General features: G+C 33.8%; 1 protein-coding gene across 2 annotated transcripts in view; it reads right to left on the reverse strand.

The window, feature by feature from the left end:
- The window catches only part of LOC126978752 (TBC1 domain family member 13), a 46,978-nt gene extending 34,651 nt beyond the window's left edge, over positions 1-12,327 (reverse strand). The window contains exons 1-3 of one of the 2 annotated variants that reach the window (XM_050827801.1): positions 12,118-12,327; positions 11,771-11,844; positions 11,469-11,594 (exon numbers count right to left, since the gene is read on the reverse strand). In XM_050827801.1, the coding sequence (XP_050683758.1) occupies positions 11,469-11,594; positions 11,771-11,844; positions 12,118-12,137 (220 nt within the window). In that variant the 5' untranslated portion in view covers positions 12,138-12,327. Of the gene's footprint in view, positions 1-11,468; positions 11,595-11,770; positions 11,845-12,117 lie in introns of those variants that run through there. The other variant, XM_050827802.1, reaches the window with a different exon arrangement.
- Positions 12,328-15,273: the final 2,946 nt, after the last annotated feature.

A 15,273-nucleotide genomic window follows, 5' to 3' on the forward strand; every position in this document is an offset into this window, starting at 1 on the left:
TAAATGACGTACTAAAATTTCTTATTTTTAAGAATACCTACACAAAATTCATTTTTTTGCCACAGACGTGGTATCAAGTAAGTAGATTTTTAGGGTACAATAAAGGGTCTTAAGTTCTGTTCTCGGTATAGGGTCATCTCCCTAGAAAAACAAAATTACAATTCATGCATTTTTGTGCACAAAATGCGGTAAAAATGCGGTCTGCCATCTGTCAGTCAATTTGTGTCTTCTAAGATGCCACGTTTCTGCACAACACCAGGTGATGGAAATTTTGACAGAGTACTGAACTAATACTGGGGCGCATTAGATCAAAGATGACAACGATACTCCAAAGGCCGGTACCGCACCTTATAATAATTTTTTATTTTTTTATTTAAATATTTACTATCTTGCAATCTGCCTAATCACTTGCCATTTAGCTAGATGTTTACACAGTTCTAATTATTAGTCTTGGAATGGTATTAGTCTAGTGACCAATCCATTTTTTTAATGCCAATATCTTATACAATATTGAGGTCTTGATGGGCTTTTCTCTTTAGTCTGTTGAAAGAACTTCTACTCATCAGATTGCAGGCGAGTGTATTTAGGTGGGCTTTAATACGTTTTGCGTAAGACTTGAGTTTATTAAGTATCTCCTGTTTGACCATTGGTACTTTCAAGTCGCGGTGAAGTTGGATGTTTGTGATATACCAAGGTGAATTTGTTATGATCCGCAGCATTTTAGACTGAAAGCGTTGGAGAATTTCCAGGTTTGAATTTGATGCAGTTCCAGGCATGCAGGCTTTAATATACTTTAATATAGGAGAAATTTATTACTGAGAGACAATTTTGAGTGTCGCGACATTAGTCAGTGCATCTTTCTGAGATATATGCCAATTAGTGCTTTTCTTTTATTGAAAATATGTTTTTTCCATGTCAGTCTTCTGTCCACGAGTATACCCAAATATCGCACTTCCTCGCATTGGGGTATTTCAATGTTATTCAATTTTACTGGAGGGCATAAGCCATGTCTAAGTGTGAAGGTCATATGAGCAGATTTGGACTCCTTCGGTTGATGCGACAGTCGCGCAGCCACACGGAAATCTCATCAAGACTTCGTTGTAGCATATTGGATGCAATTTCCGGATCTTCATGAGTAGATAACACTGCTGTATCATCAGCGAAGGTGCCCACAAGCACATTTTTTGCTAATGGTAGGTCAAACGTATATAATAGGTATAAGACTGGACCCATAACACTTCCTTGTGGGACTCCCGCCTTAATGTCGTATAAGTTAGATTTTTCTTCACCAAGCTTTACATAAAAGTGACGTCGAGTAAGATAAGATTTTAAAAATAGATAGAAGTTTGGAGGAAGGATTTTCAATATCTTGAATAGTACGCCTTGGTGCCAAACTCGGTCAAAAGCTTGCGAGATATCGAGGAAGGCTGCCGAGCAGTACTTTCTTTTTTCAAAAGCGGTATTGATCTCATTGACTATTCGATGAACTTGTTGAACGGTTCCATGAGTCTCACGAAATCCAAACCGGTGCAAAGAGATTATATTTTATTTATTGATTTCTGGTAGAAGTCTTTTCATAACGAGGGTTTCCAGCAGTTTAGAAGCTATTGGCAGTAGGCTTATGGGGCGATATGATGTACCTTTATCTGGTTCCTTTCCAAGGATAAGGATTATTTCAGCGGTTTTCCATTGCTCAGGAATGAATGCGCGTTTTAAAATAGCATTGTATATTTGTGTCAATAATATAATGCCTAAGGTAATTCAGGTAATTCTTTTAATGTTTTTGCTGTTATGAGATCATAAAAGGGTGCCTTTTTTGAGACTTGTTAACGAATGGCATTTTGTGTGAAGTGATAGCTGATGGGTCAAGGACATGCTTTCCCTAACCTCGTCTATTTTAGTTGATCCTAAGTCGGGATTAGAAGTAAATACGCAAGACAAATGTTCACCGAATACTATTGCTCTATCTGCATCAGCTCTTGCCCAGCTTCCATCTTCTTTACGTAAGGGTGATTGGAAAGTGATAGGTCTTTCAACACTTCATTGGACACGCTTATTAAATATCTCTACGGCATTAGCTATGTCACAGTCAGATGGATTTAATGGGATTTGAGAATTTATTTAAAGGATACTATCTTTAATCGTTGTCTGAATCTAATCCAATCCGTGTTTTTACTGTGGAGTTTACAGGGTCACTTTATTAGCACAGGCTTATTGCGTAGTTCAGCTATGATTGCAGTATGATCAGAAGATAAATCTAAGCTGGATGTACAGCACAAGGATGACGCCGGAATGCCTTTAGTGACGAAGAAGTCGACCAGATCAGGTTTCTTATTGACATCACTGGGCCAGTACGTTGGTTCGCCGATAGATGATACTTGGAGATTGAGCTGGTGTATTGTTTTACTGAGTTCACGTCCCTTGGGAGTTATAATGCGTGACCCCAGTCAATATGTTTCGCATTATAATCACCTCCTGCAATGAATTTGTTGCCCAGCGTTTGAAAGAACGAAGTGTAGCTGTCATTTTTAAGGTTGTGCCTAGGGGGCATGTAAAGGGCTGAAATTGTTAGCGGACCTTTAAAGGATTCAATTACAATATTAGTAGCTTGAATTTCGTTACTACAGTACGAATTTGTCACATAGTGTTTGATATTTTGTTTAATTAGTATGGCTGAGCCTGCATGAGCGGAGCCGTGAGGATGGTTTGTATTGTACATTTTGTATCTAGGCACTTTAAAGAAACTTTTATTTGTAAAATGGGTCTCGGATACTAGCATTATGTCTATATTGTTGGTATTTAAGAACATTATAACTTATGATTTGACAGCCCGTTGGCATTCCACATAGCAATTTTTAATGGTCTGAATGTGAATGCAGTAGGGACATGATATTCATAAGTAGGTTTGTCATAGTTGTCATTTGCTGCATCATTTCTTTGAACATTGTCATTATCTGTTTGGAGAGGATAGAGTTATCTTTCGGTTCGTTTGTCTCTTCGTCTGAAGTCTGTCTATTTTGGCTATATTTAAATGTATTAATTTTCGGTTTTTCCCTTTCATGTCTAACTGTTTCAGCATATGTTTTGGTTTGCTCAATCAGTTGTACTGGCAGAATCTGTCATTTTTATGATTCACTTCTATTTTACTACGAAGTGGTTGGTATTTCTGTCTTTGGAGTTCTTTAAAGACTGTGCAGCCCTTATAATTTGCACGATGGTTTCCTTTGCATTGCACACATTTCATTGGCACACATGGCATTCAAAGGAAGCATGGTAACCAGCACATTTAATACATCTTGCCTTACGACGACAGTACGTTTTGGTGTGGCCATAGTCCTGACAATTAGAGCACTGTGGTAAGCTGCGTTTTGGGCTTGGTGGTTCGAACTTAACAATGGAAATTAAGGATTCCTCTGATATTATATATATCTTTGTTATTCGTTTTTGGCTGTAGTTTGATTAAAAACATATCTAGTGGCTTCTTGGTATATGTTTGCTTTATATTCCATATATTAGTAAATTTATGATCAAGGGCTGCGAGTGCTTCTCTGATGTCTTCAGTGTCTGTTGACGAGTGCATATGTTTGAGTATTACTTTGAAATTCCGTTCTTGTTTCGGTTTATAAGTATAGTATTCTGTATTTTTATCGTCCAATTCTTATGTTATAATTTTGAACGCTTCGCTTGATTGAGGTTGTATTTTTACTTTTTTGTTCTGTAAGACTTTCAATGTGACGTATCGTTCATACATTGGACATTAATCTTAGTAAGATATAAAGTTTAAAATTATTATTGTTGCTAAATATGTGTTACCTTAGATTCTAAAGATAGAACATTATCCAATCTCCAACTTATAGTGTTATCCCACAAATATTTTAAATAAAACTTGCACTAAAATTGCTTAAGTCCGAACACCTTTTTTTCTAACTTAGCGTGGTGTTGTGTGGATTAACAAGTGCCACATTTAATATAATAAGTGACTATAATCAAACGAGTTTCACTATTATAACTTCGCGGGACTATCATTTACGATGTTCAATAATTAACTAACTATCAAGTGTCTTGGATTTGTGCGCAAATACATAATTATAAAGTGAATCAGTATAAGTGGAGGGTACTTTCAAACTGGATAAACTCACATTCGTGTTTATGACGTTTGAGCTTTAATCAAGACACAGATAAATTTACATTGTATATTTCATTCTGAATCCTAGATAACGCATAGCTATGTGGTCTTTAAGCAGACTAATACTGCGGCGCCCCAGGATCAAATCTACAGTAATATTTAATATAGTGTTATTACTGTTTTTTTCTCTTCTTGTATTGTTTTTAATATTTACATTATTCGCAAAAAATGTCTATGATCTGTGCAGGGTGTAGTGATGAAATAAGACGTACTAAACCGTGGGTAAATTGCCCCAAGTGTAAAAAATGCTTCCATCAAACCTGCGTAAACTACAATAGTAACAAAACCTTGCCACAGTCGAGAATTGCAGAGGGATGGTTATGCCCAGATTGCTCTGCTAAAGCCAAGCGCGGTGGCGGTAATTCAAGTACACCCATTAAGATAGCGTAAGATAGTGGCAGTCCGTCGTTTATTAATGAAACTAATAATGAAGCCGTCGTATTATCACAATTTATTTCCGATGCTCAATTGACCACACTTAAAAATGAGATAGTTCAAGCTATGAAGAAGGAAATACCGCAGATGATTTTAGCTCAAATGACGACAGTAATATCGCCACTGGAAGGGCGGCTGAAAGAACTTCAAAGCTCTGTTACATTTCTGAGTGATAAGTATGATTATTTCAGCATCAAAGTGGAAAAGTTAGTGCTTGACAGTCAACGTCATGATGAGCTTACTAATAAAAATATTGCGGATATCAGTAGACTAAATGAGACAGTAAGATTTTTAGAACAGCAGTTGAGGGAATGTAATATTGAGATACATGGTGTTAATGAGTCCAAATCTGAGAATTTGGTAAGCATAATAAAGCAGATTGCAACCACTGTATCAATAAAGCTTGAAGATTACGATGTTATGAAAGTTACCAGAGTTGCCAAAATTAATAAAGACAACAAGAAACCGCGAACAATCGTGGCTAAATTGACGAGCCCTAGGCGCCGCGATGAATTTCTCTCTGCCGTGTCTCGGTATAATAAATCAAATCCCTCTAATAAACTCAACACGAACGTCGTGGGCATTGGTGGAGATAGATCGCCTATATATGTCGCTGAACCTCTGTCACCTGCGAACAAGTCTCTCCACGCTGCTGCTCGGCTGAAGGCAAAGGAGAGTAAATATAAGTTTGTGTGGATTCGCGATGGTCACATCTATGTAAGAAAGGACGAAAATTCCCGCTATATCCTCATAAAATCTTCCCAATCTTTAGATAAAATAGTTTAAGAAAATTAGTTTATTTTTTATGTCAAGGTTCTTTTAATTCATCTTACGACCAACTATGGGTCTGAAAGTCTATTTGCCAAATATTAGAGGTATGAATACTAAATGTGTAGATATTTTTAACACTATATTATGTATTGACTTTGATGTAATATGTTTATGTGAGACATGGCTAACTGATGCTGTATTTTCTTCAGAAATGTTTGATGCTAGATATCGAGTAATAAGGCGTGATAGGGATTCGAATTTCTTGAAAAAGTATAACAAAGATCATGGAGGTGGAGTGCTAATTGCTTTATCAAAATATATAAACTACGAACTTTTAAACGTTAACGAAACTGATCTTGAAGATCTGTGGGTGCGTCTCCGTATAAATGGGTTTATTATTAATCTTTGCGTGGTTTACATACCTGCATATATTCCAATTGCTGTATTTAAACAATTCTTGAACAAATGTGCTCATATAGTTTCATCATCACCTACTATTAAAACTATGATCATGGGTGATTTCAATATACCCGATACTATATGGCAAAGCTATCATACGAACATTGCTTGGTTACATTTCCTTAATGATTTTATGAACAAAAATAACTTAATGCAATATAATAAAATTACAAATTGCTGTAATAATGTTCTTGAATTAATACTTACAGATCTGAATCTAATTAATGTGACTCGCACTGTTCCTATAAGCAGACCAGAAGATAAATTTCATCCACCAATTGATTTTACTATAGATTTATCCAAGCACTTAAGAGAGAACACACTTTTTCCTATATAAAATTTTAGAAAAACTGACTACGCGAAATGTATCACAGAAATAGGTGACATTGATTGGTTCAGTGCTGATTCATTACAATGCAATGATTTCGTAGATTTTTTCTATAACAATCTCTGGGATATAATTAATAAGAATACGCCTTCTGGATCACGTAAAAGTACTCGACATCCTACATGGTTTTCCAAACCACTAATTAAGACATTGAAAGAGCAAAGTAAATATCATCATCGATTTAAAGCGTACAACAACCCTCGTGACTATGATCAGTATGCTCTGCTAAGGACTCGCTCAAAATTATTGATGAACCAATGTTTCCAGTCTTATATATGTAATATAGAATGCAGTCTTAAAAATAATGTGAAAGCATTTTGGCGATATACCAAATCTAAGCGTATTACCAATGATCTGCCTAAGTCAATTAGATATTTGAATAAAACTGCTAGCTCTGGAAATGATATATCGAATCTTTTTGCTGAATACTTCTTATCTGTTTACAAATCTAACAACTCAACTACAGCGTATAATCCAGATTTTCCAAGTTCCAGTTACTCAATATGTTCAAATAAAATTTCTGAATATGAAGTATATAAGCACATCAACAAAATCGACATTAACAAAGGTAGTGGACCAGATATGATACCACCAATATTTATTAAGATGTGTGCGTCGTCTCTGAAAGTACCGTTGACAATTATTATAACGAAATCACTAAGTGAAGGAGTTTTTCCTGAGCTATGGAAAATTGCTAAAATCACTCCCATACATAAAGCAGGTGACAAAACTGACGCAACAAACTACCGGCCTATTAGTTTATTAAACTGTTTTGCAAAAATATTTGAGAGTATGGTTTATAATTCACTCTATAATCATTTCAAGCATAGACTTAATCCGGTTCAACATGGCTTTTTCAGTTGTAAGTCTACTGCATCCAATCTGTTAACATATTCAAATTACTTATGTCAGTTCTTTAATAGTAAATCCCAAGTTGACTCAGTGTATATTGATTTTTCTAAAGCTTTCGATCGGGTCAATCATTTTATTCTCTTAAACAAGCTAGAACACTTAGGTTTTAATGTTAATCTTCATCGTTGGTTACATAGTTATCTCATGAATCGTTCCCAGATAGTTGCATTGTATGGTTTTGAATCTATTCCTTTTGAACCCACTTCCGGGGTCCCGTCAGGGCTCAAATTTAGGACCCCTGCTATTTTTGATCTTTATCAATGACCTCCTTGATAAAATGACATGTAAATGTTTAGCTTATGCTGATGATATTAAATTATACACCCAGATATCAAGAATCGAAGATTGCTATTTACTTCAGGATAACGTTAATACTCTAAATGAATGGTGTAAAACTAACGACATGTCAGTAAATATAAAAAAATGTCAATTTATTAGCTTCACGAAAAAAAGGAATACAATAAATTTTAACTATTCCATAGATGGTACCAGTTTAGTCTGGGTTGGTGTTGTACGTTATTTAGGTGTGTGGTAAAAAAGCAAGTAGGATGCTAGGATTTATGATGCGCACCTTAAAACCATTCAAGCATATAGATTCGCTAAAGATACTTTACACCTCACTAGTAAGACAGCAACTTGAGTACTGTTCCTCAGTCTGGGCACCCATTTACAAAGCTGACAAAGATAGTATAGAAACAGTTCAAAAGCGATTCATTAGAAAATTATGTATGAGAATGGGATTGAGACGAGCCATACCTGAGTATGAGGACCGCTTGGTATATTTTAAATTTCAAACTCTTAAATGCAGGCGAGAAATTGCTGACATGGCTATCGTACACAGGATTGTGCATGGGACTTTCAGCAATGATTTATTAACAGATGTTCACTTTATTACTCGCAAGCAAGCCACTCGTATGCCTACAATTTTTGCAATACCGCACTGTTACAACAATGTCGCATATAATAATCCACTTCATCGTATGTGCCAATTATGTAACGAGTTAAGTAGTAATAAAAATTGTGAAATCGACATATTTAGTCAAAGTTTATATAATTTAAAAAAAACAATTAAGAAGCAATGTAACATAGAACTCAAATATTAGTTGTACTTACATATTTTCAATGTGAATGTAAATAATATAACACTGTGTACAATAGTTAGATTTACAATTTTATAGTGATAAGATCTTTATTTTTATTTTTATATTGTTTGTGGAGTTTGGCTTGAATCATCCTGTAGGAGTTCTAATACAGAAAAAGAATTATATGTAGGCACAGAATCGCTAAGCCAGTATCTATTCAGTTTTGACTGCTTTAGAGCTCTGTCATTGATGGTACAATCACGTTGCCTTTTTTGTTTTTATTAGGGACACCAGTCCAGAATCCATCTAACTCATTTTGGGGTGACAATAATTCTGTTGATCCAGCTTATTAGCATTATTATTGGTTTGGTTAATTTCAGAGATGGAGTGCGACCTGGGTCTGTTAAATATACCAGGATGAATTATTTGCTGAGTTACCTTAGTTTTTGTTTTATCTTGTGTAGTTGAAATTGTGTTAATTGAGTGTTTGTTAATTTTTGTTCCCACGAGTGAGGTCGATAAACAGGTCACACACAGGGTAACGCCTATTCCCGTGTGAAGGCACATAACTTCAAAGTGAGCCAGGTCCAATGAAGATGGCGTTTGAGCCTGATCTTCCCATCAGTCATGCATCCTCTCGGCACGTGTCCCACCTTAGGATTTGGGGATTTTTTTATTGAGGTTATCATCCACTTAGCCAGGGCGATTAAGCCAAGACTACCGATTTCGCGAAACATGACCACGAGGTAACGGGTGGTGCAGGTCATTTACTACCCACACAGATAAGTCTTGTTAGGAATTATTAAACCGGTCTGGTTATTTACTGCCGCCTGACACTCGGCATTGTTACTCATTTAGCACCACCCGGAGGACACGTGTAGCTACCCTACATTTGTGCGCTTATAATATAAGCGCACAAATGTGTTCCACACTACTTCAAAAAAAATATGGGTAAAGACTAAAATACTAAAATATATATATTATATTTATATTATATGAATTATCTACTTAGAACACCATTAAAATTGGATTACATAATTTTTTGGTTAAAGCCCCTGTTTATTTTCCGGTCACACTGGATGTTACTATCACGCGTAGCGGAGGTTTTGTGTTCCAAACATCTAACTAATTTGTATTATGAAAAGAACAAAAAATAGTGTGATAACTACTATTCTATCTGTGAAAGGTAATTCCCCAACACTTATTGTACCCTAGCATTTTTTTTACACAATTTCTGAATACAAGGCAGCATTTTGAAAATATTTTAATATAGATCTGGGGATTGTTTTTGATGCGAAGCTAACTTTCGTTCCCCATATAGAGTATGTTACCTCTCGGCCATCTAAAATGTTAGGATTTTTAATTAGAAACATAAAAGTATTTCATAACAACTTTTTAAAAATTTCACCTTACAACTTATTGGTACGGACCAAATTGGAATATGAATCGGTTTTAAAAAAAAAATTTGGCATTTAAGTTAATCAAACGGACTTCCAAGAAAAAGTCTGTCTTCTTATGCTAATAGATTCGTATATTTCAAAATGATTTACTTAGAAGACTTATCTTTGTATTAAAACTTTTTAATGACATGATTGACTGTCCTCAGCTTCTGAATAAAATTAATTTTCGTGTCGCTAGTAGGTATCCCCGGAAGCAAATTGTTCCGCTAGTTCCACCGGTTCGAAGAAGTATGTTTGGAGCTAACTCTCCTATTCCTAGGCTGTGCGAGATAGTAAACACATATAGCGATTATATCAATATTAACTTCACATCTTCTGTCCATACAGTTCGTAAATTATTTGTATTTAAGTTTAGTGAATAAAATGTAGTCATAATAATTATATTTCTTAGTCTTTTATATATATATATATAAATAGCTGACCCGACAGACGTTGTTCTGTCTAATAAAGATTGCAATGTAAGAATTTTTTATTGAAATCATCTAATTCGCAATTAATTGTAGACAGGTCCGGTAAGCTTTTTATGTCTTCACTAGTGCTAGGTGATGTTTCTAAGTAAAGGTCATCCATACTCTGATTCTGTTTCCGTTTGCGTAAAGTGACATATTGATTATCTATAATTACTTAGTATTTAGCACATTCAATTTAGATAACAACAACCACCTTATTGTTAATAATACAATAGATAATAGATTATTAAATAACAAATATCTGTTAAACCACGGAGCTATTCTTTATTTTGGAAACAGAATTTCATAATGTACAACTTTAACAGTATCTTGATGTGTATTTACTGTTTATCCAATTTAGAACTACAACATTATATATATAGATAATCTTGTATAATAATAATTAAATACCAAATCATTTAACCATTATTACTTGATAGCATATATTTTTTTTTCTTAAACTAATATTTACTTTGTGTAAATTATTAAAGCATGTGGTAGATACCTGTAATTATTGTTTGTTACATTAAGTACGTTATATTTAGTCTGTATTATAAATATATAACGCATCAATGTAAACAAATGTTGGTATTTCTAAATAAATAAATAAAATAAAAACATATACTGATCCGTCACACACAATGGCAGATGTCATAATGGCGGAGATGTGTAAGTGTGTGTGTCGCTATGTATTTACACATTAACTGGCTTGTTTTGATGCTTCCTTGTTATGTCGGTGAACACCTAGTCCTTAATTTTTTACTTGTCCAAGCCTAGAACCATGTCACATATCTTACAAGATGACTTAGGACTTGCCGCCTATAAGAGACATACCTTCATGGTCATTTTTTAATTGAAAATTTCAAAAATAATAGGGTGGTAAAATTGAAACAACTACTGAAGCAGTATGCAAGTGGAGTTCACAGAACAATTTTGTTTATGGATGAGAAAATTTTTACAATTGAGCAACATTTTAACAAACAAGTTAGTTAACAGACTGCAACATGGGCACTATCGACTTCAGTGATGGTTTGGTGGGTATTAAGACTGTATTGCAGCCAATGAGACCACTGTCAAATAAGCTTTTTATATTTTAAATTCTTTTATATATATGTTAATACATTGTACTAACACACTGTAAAAGTAATAAATGTTATTTGAAATAGATCTTTTTTTCTTTGTTTCAGTATTTATGGCAAGAATAGCAATAATAAATACCAAACTAAGTAAAATCCTTAAAAGTATTTCAGGCATGTGATACAAAAATTAGCACATTGTGACACAAATTGATTTAAAAAATATATCATATTGATATGGTATACTCACCTATTAATTGTTTATAAAGCTGTCTCTTTTTTAAAAGTGTTGATTGCCGGTCTTGTTTCCGAGTAGGGATGTAATACAGCAACACTTTCCAAACTATAGATCGGAGTCCCTTTTCCTCCGGTATACCTGTATCATACATATTGTGTAGTGCTCCATCAATATTCATAAAGACTGTTTCAACTGGTATATAATTGACATAAAACACATGCTCAAACAACTAACATAGCATGAGTTGCCTTATCACTACACTGTTGTTACACATTTACAGTTACAGGGCTGTTATTTACAGAACTCTGTCTTACCATTAAATGCCAGACTTTGGAGAGTGCTCATATCAATGTGTTCCATGTTTAACACTTCTTGAAATGCTTTAATTCTAAAACAATAGAGGAATAAAAGCACATTACATTTATAACAATAAATCCTAGTCATAAATATAAACTAGTTATTGCCTAGTCTCGATCCACATACCATATCAACAGGTTTTTACATTTTACTTACTGGAATATACATAAATAAAATTTGCAGGCATCTATACTACTTGATGTAATTTAGGATATAAGTACAAATGGCTTTATTTCTTGCTTGAAACTCCATAATCTTTCTAAGTTTTATAGTTGGTACATAAGATGATAGGAAAACTATTTACCTGTTTTTGTGTAAACTCATTTTCGCCGTGTGGTAAAAATACCTATTTTCAAAAAAGAAAAAGTTATTGAATGCGATTAAAATCACTTTGTAAACTCGATACTTTACGTTTTGATTTTTGCCACAATTGTTTGAACACAAATTAGTTAACTTTCAAGTTTTAAGTTTCCAGTTAAACACTACGTTCATTTTCAGTCTTGCACAGTACAATACCAATAATTCGACTGTATACACTAAAACTATACATTATGTTCCCTATATATTATTATACTCTTTGACATTATATACCTTTATGTCATAACACTACCTACCCCCTTCGTTTTGTTTCAAATCAAACAATCATAGAGTATACATATTGTTGAAAAGAGCACTTGACACTGACAAATGAACAAAGAGAAAGAATATTATTTTTTAATCATTTTTAATGCATGGTTACTGGTAAATTGATGTACCTACTACTATTAGAAGGTGATCGAGAGGTCTAATTATGGTAATGTTAAACCCAATATTATGCATTATGCAGAACTGAACGATTTTTCAGTAATCATGTTAAACATTTAATTAAATTAAACATTTTTCGCTTTTTTGGATAATAATGTGTATCATGTACCTACTTACCTATTTCAAAAAAAGTATCAAGTAAAATATTATTTTTTCTTTTGATTTATGTAATCGAACAAACACTGGTTATTTATCCATGTTTAAACAACAACTACCGGTCCAAATTTATAAAAAAGATACCTATTGTTTCAATATATTTTTGTGATTTTCTTCCACTAAAACGCTTTAAAAACAAAAAGAGTTATGAAACTTGGTTTGCAGGTTATTTTAAATAAATAATCTGGAAGCGTTTTCTTAGCTCTCCAACAATGCATAACAACTAGCAACTTACTTAAAAACTTAAATACTAGGATCACAAAGGAATTCGTATTCGAAACAAACATAAAATCATTGTTTGAATATCTTGCAAAAAGGTTTAATGCGTACCTAAGCCAATGCAGGAAGGAAACCAGCAGAATAGAGAAGAGAGATCAAATAGATATTTTTTCAATTTAAAGGAACGAGACACTTGGCCGGTCTACCGTTGTTCCTCATGCGGTGCCTTCAGCAGATCACACTGCACAGAAAACAGGTTCTCTTCTATCTTCTGCTCACTGGATCACTATCTAATACTTTTCACTTCTTCTTCTTCTCTTCCTTTTTAACTTCCGAGTCTAAACTAGAACTGCCGTAGGCCACACTTAGTAAGGCTACAAGCACTCCCGGGCTTGTTATATTCTCAAAATGATTCTCTTCCATCTTTTAATTTAAATTGTACTATAAATTTCATTTAACTATTAATATAGTGCTAATAGATTTTCTATCCTTTTTTTCGGTTCGATTTGATCCAGATCTAACTAGAAATATCCTTTGATTTTATAAAACCAAAAAAATCCTTACAGTGTAGTAGTATGTATCTAGCCCGGGTTTTCAGCGTCTGAAGTAAACAGTTCCGCTGAGCTACGAGTGTTTTTGACGGAGCTGTCGAAATTATCAATGACATAAAGTTTGACAACTCTCGTCATCTGCATTGGAGCGTTGCTACGCGACACTAAGTTTGACAATTCTCGTCATGTACGTCGTCAAAGCCGTCGGAGGGTTGCATCGCGACACTATGTTTGACAAATCTCGTCATGTACGTTGAAGCGATGCTACGCGACACTATAATTGACAACTCTCGTCATGTACGTCGAAGTGTTGCTACGTGACACTACGTTTGACAACAGCTCTCGTCATGTACGGCGAAGCGTTGCTACGCGACACTATTATTGGCAACTCTCGTCGGGTACGTCGAAGCGTTACTACGCGACTCTAACTTTGACAACTCTTGCCATGTACGTCGAAGAGTTGTTACGCGACACTATGTTTCCAGTTTCATTCAAGTTTCATTTGTCAAGGAATCACTGACCCCGAAGATACAGTTTTAACTAGTTTCGGGATCAGAGGTACACTCCTTCTCATATCACTGCAAAACCGTTTTTGAATGTTATTACAATTAACAAAATTAAATCATGTAAATAATTAGTATTATATAATAAATATTGTACATTTAGTAATTTAAGTCAGTGATTTAAAAAAAATGAAAATAAAGTATTATTATAAATTACTAGCTGACCCAGCAAACGTTGTATTGCCATATAAAGTAATTAAAAAAAATTCTATAACAATAATTTTTGAGGTTTAAAAATTAGATGCAACCGATTCTCAGACGTACCAAATATATCTTACTACAATTATTATTGTATTCGAATACTACCTTGCAACCCTATAGCGGTTTTGTGAATGGAACAGAATAATGTAAAAATGGCGATGCAAAATAGTAGAACTATTTTCGATTCGATTTATCGATCGTATATAGAAAAAAAATTAAAAAAAAAATGTCAAAAATTTAAAATAAAATGTTAAGGGTGAACAACCCTTATCACTTAGGGGTATGAAAAATAGATCGTAGCCGATTCTCAGACCTATTGAATATGCATATAAAATTTGGTAAAAATCAGTAAAGCCGTTTCGGAGGAGTAAGGTAACGAACGTTGTGACACGAGAATTTTATACATAAGATATTATGTAGCTTATGTTGAATTGTGGATTTTGTAATAAAATAAAATAAGTCCTACTTAAAAATATAATTTAGTTATCTACCAGTTTTTGAATAATATTCAAAATGTACATAGTTAACTAATTTAAAATACACATAGGCACCTAACTCTCTATTAAGTAGAAAAACATTAGTAAGTACATTAATGTCATATGAAGGTACTTTATATAATGAATATAGGTAATAACTAGGTACTCAATCGGATATTAATTACTGTTTAACAATAATTATTGTAACTTACCCACATATTAGTTTCGCCGTGAAGGTTACATTTACAAACTTTGTAGAGAAACGTTAAATCCTTTGTTATGAGGTGAAGTTAGTGGATATTATTATAATATTTATCATTTATGCAGCCATATTATGATTAAAATTTGTTATTTTTTATTGTTAACACAATGTCTCGAGTCGTAACATTAAATTGGGCACAGTGTTCATCATTTCTATTGAGTAACGGCATGTGTATTCCAGCCGTCGGGAGTAAGTTCATTTTAATATTTTGAAACGATGTATTTGAAA

Source organism: Leptidea sinapis, chromosome Z (genome assembly GCF_905404315.1).
Source record: "Leptidea sinapis chromosome Z, ilLepSina1.1, whole genome shotgun sequence".
In the NCBI taxonomy this organism is placed as follows: Eukaryota; Metazoa; Arthropoda; class Insecta; order Lepidoptera; family Pieridae; genus Leptidea; species Leptidea sinapis.